The 8,191-nt window shown below is 28.4% G+C and overlaps 1 protein-coding gene across 1 annotated transcript; it reads left to right on the top strand.

Moving 5' to 3' along the window:
• The first annotated feature begins 3,708 nt into the window (after positions 1-3,708).
• LOC107919840 (uncharacterized) lies at positions 3,709-4,683 on the top strand. The gene is made up of 2 exons (XM_016849234.1): positions 3,709-3,948; positions 4,045-4,683. Exons 1-2 carry the CDS (start codon positions 3,709-3,711, stop codon positions 4,681-4,683), a joined length of 879 nt encoding a protein of 292 aa, XP_016704723.1.
• The last annotated feature ends 3,508 nt before the right edge of the window (positions 4,684-8,191 follow it).

Below are 8,191 nucleotides of genomic sequence, written 5' to 3'. Positions count from 1 at the left end.
TGAATTTTAATTAATCACAAAAATGGTCTATATTTTTTTGTTAAGTACATATGACCTGAAATGAATAGTGAAAGTTGGTGGAGCCAAAAAGATAGACGCCACCAACATGCCACGTCAGCCAGCCAGATTAAAAAAAATCAATTTTTTCTTGTGGAGCCATAAAGAATAATGCTACCTATGTAAATATTAAAAAAATACCAATATTTTTCAATAATTCAGGAGCTAAAAAATAAATAATAATTGTGGAGTCATAAATAATGACGCCACCACTCTAATATGTCAAAAAAAAAAATTCCATTCTAAAAAGTGTTAAATTACCATTCATTCTAGCTACCACACTCTCTAATAAGCAGCTGACCTAGTTGCCAGCCAACAGCTCCTTGACCAACACACCATGGTTCTTTTCCAAGCTCTCCCATCCCAAACAATGTCCCCTTGCCGCCCCACTATTTGTTTCTAGCAACAAAGCCACAACCACCTTTCATTCCATCCTCTGCCGCACCAACCACCAGCCACCTTCACTATCTTCACAAACGCCATGCTATTATTAGTAGACTCCATGCCATATATTATTTTATTATTAATTATCCTATTTCAATTAGTCGCGATTTTATTGCAATTTTTAAAATAAAAAAAATGGCACACATAACATTGATGATGCCATTCTCTATGTTTCTATCAAATAAAATATTAGTTTTAAATAATAAAAAACAATCACTTTAAAAATAAAAAATTGACAAAGTGGTGACGTCATTCTCTATGACTCCACCATCGTTATTAACTTTTTAGCCCTCCAATTATTAAGAAATATTAGTATTTCTCATATATTTATATTGACGGCGTCATTCTCTATAGCTCCATCAGAAAAATAAATTTTTTTGTTCGACCAATTTTCACTATTTATTTGAGATTATTTACGTACATAATAAAAAAGTAGGTCATTTTTATAATTAATTAAAATTTTCTAGTTATTTTTATAAAAAAACCTTAAATGTCCTAAAAACTAAAAACAACTCACCATGGATCCTAATCTGAAATCTCCCAAAATCTCTAACTTTCTAGCGCCGACAGCCCAACACGCTGGTTACAAATGGAACGATCTTGGTTGTTACAAATGGTCTTTTTTTCCTTCTTAGTGTCAGCTTTAAATGCAGCGCTTGTATCTCTGTTGAATAGTTCTCTTTTGTTTTAGTCCATGGTTAGAGTTTCAAGCTACTTTCTTTCACCTTTATCATGGATTATTGAGGTATTCATTCAGATTCTTGTGCTTTACATTATGTTCAACTTGTAAACCTGCTTTAGGCTGATTGTAGGGTGCTTATGGTTGCTGCTTGCTCAGTTTCACTGCTTCTGCCTCATAAAAAATCTACTTTTCTGAACAACTTTTGTCCTTTGCCAAATAGAGCTTATTATAAATTATGAATTATTTAATTTAGTGCTTTGCTATCCTTTATGTATTTTATCTTGAGGCTGCTACTTTTTTTGCACTCTCACTCATTGCTACTGCTATTAATTTATTACTTTGTTTTGCTATGAATTTCATTGATTGCCTTGGAATATCCAGAGAAGAGACCTTATGCAAAATTCTAGAACTATTTTCACTTGCCAAGAATATTTCCCTAGAACATCATCATATGATTAAGTCCTTCATGCCCTGCACCTGTCTCCTATACAAGTTATGTTAAAGGGAAAAATCCCTTTTTTGGCCATTTTAAAGTAGTCTCCTCATGGAAATTGCATCCCCCCACCCCCTTCTCTCTTATTTCCTACACATGTAGTCTCTCCCTAGGTTGTCTTTTAACTTATCGAAGATTCAATAGGATGGGATGGCTTTTTAAATTTGTTGCCAATGTTTGAAGCAATCTCTAATTGAGTCATTATGTGACAGTTCATTGCTACTATGTAAAATTTCTTGTTCATAATTTGTTGCTAAGAGGTAAAAAGAGCTTCTTTGTCATTCAATGCTTGCACTAGAATGCGATATGGGTACAATTCTAAGTTTCACATTATGGCTTACAATTCTCGCTTTCAACTATTCTTTACCATATTATATAGATATGTATATATCATTTGTTTTCACCTCCACTTAAAATTTTTTCAACTATTAAAATAAATAAATAAACATTAGCAATATATATTTTTTATGTCTTATATATATAAGACAAAAACATATAAATTTCTGTTAATTCGATTAACCGATTGAATTAATTGAAATATTTTAGTTCGGTCAATGTGCTTGAAAAAAATTCATTCGGTTAACAGTAAAAGATTTTTAAGTTCGATTAATGCTAATTCGATTTGGTTAATAACCAAATTGACCGTTTGAATACCCCTATATGTATCTATGTTAGTTTTTTTTTTTTTGGTAATATGTATCTATGTTATTAAGTTATGGAGTCATTACTTGCTGCTATTATGTTAGATATCTTATACTATTAATTTATAATTGTTAAAGATATGTGACCCAAATTCTTGTTAAATAAAAATACAAGTGGCAATATAAGGGGATCTACGAGGGTCGGAGGCCTTTGCGGTACGGTATAGGCTGCACAAGTAAAATCTGTATAGAAATATACTTCCTCTAGTTGGTGTTGATTAGAATAAAGTGTTTTAACCTTACTACATTATTTCTATTTCACTTTGATGAGAATATGGTTTTACAAAATTATAAATAGATATAGTGTCTCTCCTCTTGTATTATAAATAGATGTAAAATTTGTGTGATTTTTCTTTTAAAAAAAATAGAGATTAAGTAACATATCGCTCTCTTAAGTTTTATTTTGTATGTCTCACTCCTTTATTCAATCACGTCACTAAAAAATTCAAAGTTTAGAAGATAAACCAAGAAAAATACTGGGTTTTTGCCTTAGCAGTTTATGCATTTGCCAATGGCATTACAAAGTGATGGTATTATTCTCACTCCTTTATTCAATCACGTCACTAAAAAATTCAAAGTTTAGAAGATAAACCAAGAAAAATACTGGGTTTTTGCCTTAGCAGTTTATGCATTTGCCAATGGCATTACAAAGTGATGGTATTATTGAACATATGAACTCAAGGATTTGCAGAATGTGGTGGACGAGTAAAAACAAGGACCGAGGCTGGACTATGATGGCATGGGACAATATTTGTACTCCTCGGTTTTAGAGACTTGCATCTTTTCAACCTAGATCTCCTCGGAAGACAAGCATAGTGACTTCTCAATAATAAGGAGACGCTTTGTTACCATATTGTCAGCTCAAAATACTTCCCGGATGGTAACCTCTTTAGCCCAAAACATGTTGATAAACCGTCTGTTACTTGGAGAAGTATTGCCATTGCTGTTCGAAGTTTAAGACAAGGATTTGCATGGCTTGTGGGAAATAGCAGTAGTGTGGATATTTATAAGGATAATTGGGGCTTTGAAGGCCTTAATGGGGATGCTTTTATATGCAGTAAGGAGCAAGTTAGTGAGAAGAAAGTTCATGAACTGTGAATGTCGGATAGTAAACGTTGGGACAGGAATAGGGTGAATGATATTTATGGAGAAACTTTGGGAGAGCAAATTTGCAATATCCTCATTTTTCTTCATTGTCTGAATGATGTGCTGGTTTGGTTTCATAGTCATCATGGCACATATACAACTAAAGTTGCGTACTCCTGGCTCATTCTCAAAAAGATAGGCATGGGAAAGTTGCGTACTCCTGGCTCATTCTAAAAAAGATAGGCATGGGACCTCACCGTTTATTCTGGAAAATGATCTGGAAGCTCAAAATCATTCCAAAGATTTGTATTTTTGCTTGGAGAGTGGGTCATGAAATTCTGCCTACAAATTCAAAAATTGCAACCATTCAACCTTCATTGAATCCGGCTTGCCAGCGTTGTGGGACTGAAACGCTCATTCATGCGTTAAAGGACTGCCCAACTGCGAGGGAGACACTGAAATGTGGAGGTTTTGACGATAGATTGGTCAGCAGTGTTTTTGATTGATGCATCGACTGGTTGGAGATGGCTTTGAGAATCCTTGATAAAAAAGGTATGGAAAACTTCATCACCCTCATTTAGAACTCATGGAATAACAGAAATAACTTTACATTTCGTGGTAAAGAGGAGGATGCAAGTACTAAATGGACTAGAGCTTTGACGTTAAGCAACGATTTCAAGATCCATAACTTAAGCGAAAAACCAATGCTCCCTTATCAACCTATTGGTCGTAAATGGATAAAACCGCCACGAGAGATGATGAAAATAAATGTAGATGTTGCCATTGAAGAGGGGAAAATGGGGTTGGGTGTGATTATCAAGGATGAAGATGGTTTTGTTTTGGGAGGGTATGGTTGCGTTAAAGATTTGACATTTAATAGTGAGTGGGCAGAAATGATGACTATTGAGGAAGGAGTCAGCCTGGCAAAAAGCTTGAATTTGAAAAGGGTTCAATTCGAGTTTGACAGTTCAAACATAGTGAATAAAATTAATAGAAGGGATCAGGATATAAGGTTTCTGGGTCAGCGAGCTAAAGCCATTTATAAGAAGCTGAGGTCCTTTGAGGAAGCTGTCATCAAGTGGGCGCCTAGATCCAGCAATAAGATTGCTGATTTTATTTGCAATTTTGTGTTAAGTAATAATTGTATTTGGAATTTCGATGTGAATTATTCAAAAGAGATTCACGATCTTGTAATTCTGGATGCTATTAATGAAAGCTAGGCCTTTATGGCCTGATTTGTTCAAAAAAAAAATGTAAAATTTGTGTGATTTATTTTACTCTCTTCTCTTACCATTATCAACATTCTATTTTTATAATAATAATTATTTTAAAATAATTAAATTTATTAGGCTTAATGCAACTTTGGTTTTTAATTTTTTTTATCCTTTTAATGTTATTTTTTAGTTTAGTATTTCCAATTAATCATGCATTGTGATAGTGTAATAGGATTATGTTATAGTGATGTCATCTTTCAAAAAAATTACAATTTTTTTTAAAATTATTAAAATAGAATATATATAAAATAAAATAAAATAAAAAAATTTATGAAAAAATAACTAAAAATTTAAAATTTTTAGAAATTTTAATATTTTATAAATCATATTTACTAGAACTAGAACTAGAACTTTGATTATTGTCTCTTGAGATGATACCACCTACAATAATTATTTTATAGAACTTCTTAAGTGATAAATTTGGATAACTTTTTTTATTCAAATTATTTAAACAATAAAAAATAATGATATTTCAATTAAATAATATTTTTTACTATCTCAAGACAAATTATTGGTCTCTAGGCCATCTTAAGAATTATTGTTGAGTGTTTAATCATTTTAAAGAACTTAAAATAAAAAGAGGATGTGCATGATGACAGATGAAAGAAGCTTATTCCAAACATTAAATAGGGATCAAGTCAAATAAAAATGTTGCCAATAATATTAGTAAAGTACTAAAAATTGAAATATTTTAAAATATTACAAATTTGATATAAAAAATTATCTAATTTTTTTAAAATATTTTTAAAATACAATTTTTATAAAAATTGATTGTATTACAATATACAATTTTATATCAAATTTTTAATATTTTAAATATAATTAACGAATGTGTACTTTATTGCGGGATACAATATTTTTTACTGTTTTTAGAGTTTGTAATAATTTGTTATAATCTTTTATGATTACTAATAATTTTTATATTTTTATTATATTTTACATTTTCTAATAATGTTTATAGTTTTTATAGATTTTTTTATATTTTTTTCCAATTTTAAAAAATTCTAACATATTTTTAATTTTTTAGACAAGTATATATATTTATAATTTCAGTTATATATTTTAGGTTTTTTAGGTTTTTTCGAATGATGACTTTAGCTTGTGTCACATGGCAATTTATGATTTGTTGGATATCTTACTCATCTAAATCGGAAACGTTTGATAATGTTAGGGATTGAATTAAAAACGTTTGATAATAATAGGGATTGAAATCGGCAAAAAAAAATTTAAATTACCATAATGGGAAAAACGATATACTTTCGTTTTGATTAACCCAATTTATTAACATGTTATTAATTATTTATTGAATATTTAACTTTTTTAATAATTTTATTGGCTTAAGGGTCTAAAAAGGTCACAAATTTTTTCAAAAAAAAGAAGCAATTAAGTCCCTCATTTTTTTTGCACTCAATTGAGCACTTGAACTTTCAAAATGTATCAAAAAAGCCCTCAAACTTCTTCAAAAAAAAATTAAGCCCCAACTTTTTTTCACTCAATTGGGTACTTAAAGTTTCAAAATGCATCAAAAGGCCCTCAAAATTTTTCAAAAAAGCAATTAAGCCCCTGCTCTTATTAAAAATTTAAAAAATTATAATAAATAATAAAATTTAGAAAATTTATTAAATTTTAATAAAAATATAAAAAATATAAAAATGAGAATTTAGAATTTCTTTTATAAAAAATCGTAAAAAATAAAAAATTGTAAATTTTTATAAAAATTATAAAAAATTAACGACCTCTAGTTTTTTCAATTAAAGTCATTACGTGTCGCAATACAGCGTGACATGTGGTGAAAAATGATAAAAAAAGGAAGTAATGAAACTTATAGAAAGATTATAAAATGTTTCTTTTGGTACTATAATTTTTATAAAAAAGTTTACGAAATTTATATTTTTTTACATTTTGTATAATTTTCTTACGACTTTATAAACATTTATAATTTTTTATATTTCTATATATTTTAAAATTTTTTACGATTTTTTAGAAATTTTTTTTACAATTTTTATATTTTTTTAATTCTTAATAAATTTTTAATATTTAAATTTCTTATTAAAATTTAATAAAATTTATAGTTTTATAGCTTTTAATTTTTTATAATTTTTTTTCTATTTTTTAATAAAAGCATGGGCTTAATTATTTTTTTAAAAAAATTTTGAGGGTCTTTTTGATACATTTTGAAAGTTCAAGTATCCAATTGAGTGCAAAATAAAGTAATGGCTTAATTGCTTTTTTTTGAAAAGGTTTGAGGGCCTTTTTGATGCATTTGGAAAATTCAAGTACCCAAATAAGTACAAGAAAAAAAAAGAGTTAATTAAATTTTTTGAAAAAAATTGAGGAATTATTACACGTTAAGCTTAATTTTACAAAAAGCACAAAAGTTTGAAAATGAATGGATTAACATATTAATAAAATATTTAATTTAAAAGCATGCTATTAAATATTTATGAAGGTAAACGAATAATTAGAATTTGATAATTTAAAAATTATGATACGCAATCAACGTTGCCACTCCTTTTTTTTCCATTTATTAATATTGAATGCATATACTTACTATAATTTTATTAGTTATTATTAATATTTTATTACTATTTTATTTATCATATATTATTATATTATAGAGTTAATTGCACTATACATCTTTAAATCATGATTTTAATTCTATATCGGTCTCAAATTTCAAAACGTCTTAATTACATCTCTATACTATCGATGTTATATCAATTATGTTCTTTTATTATTAAAATTGTTAATTTAACTATTAAATAACATATCAAATCTTAAAGTCTTTATCATTTTATTTACAAAATTAAAAATCTATTTTATAAGTTATTTTATTTTAATTATACCGGTTTTGACAAATAAATTTAATTACCAACACTATTAAAATTCACTATTGGAAGTACTTAATATCCACTTCATCCAAAGAAAACTTAAACATTTATTACACAACATATAAGACCATGAAGAAAGTTTAATGGGAGTATTAAATTTTTGTAATGTTAAACAAAATATTAATATTTTAGAAATATTAGTCATCAAATTGTATATATGATGATATGGAATGTTATGAATTGAATTGAGACGATCATGGTATAAATGAGTATTATATGAAACTATGGTATGTGATCATGATTATATGTGTTTGGAGCACTGATGACCCTATTAACTGTCTTGGGCAGAGTTGGGTATAGTTGACACGTCATAAGATGAGTGTATGGGATTATACTTCGGTTTATACCGATGAGGCACATAACACAAATTATACTTCAAATGTACCAATGAGGCACTAGTTGCCAGATATATTAGTGTGATGGTTGGATGATCCGTGTATCCGTCTTGAGTCTGTGTCTGATTAATAAGGATTATGAATCATATACCATGCTAAGTGACTTTTGAGATGAAATGTTAATATCAAATGATGTATCTTGTATATTAATGTTAAAGTAACAAAGGA

Source organism: Gossypium hirsutum, chromosome A02 (assembly GCF_007990345.1).
Source record: "Gossypium hirsutum isolate 1008001.06 chromosome A02, Gossypium_hirsutum_v2.1, whole genome shotgun sequence".
In the NCBI taxonomy this organism is placed as follows: Eukaryota; Viridiplantae; Streptophyta; class Magnoliopsida; order Malvales; family Malvaceae; genus Gossypium; species Gossypium hirsutum.
The sequence above is the reverse complement of the archived record's forward strand: the minus strand, read 5'-3'. Positions and strand labels throughout refer to the sequence as shown.

Bases quoted from the DNA above. Each gene is read 5' to 3' on its own strand.
- LOC107919840 (XM_016849234.1), top strand. From the start codon at position 3,709: ATGGGACCTCACCGTTTATTCTGGAAAATGATCTGGAAGCTCAAAATC. The intron at 3,949-4,044 runs GTCAGCAGTGTT...ACCCTCATTTAG, and splicing joins GAGGTTTTGACGATAGATTG to AACTCATGGAATAACAGAAA.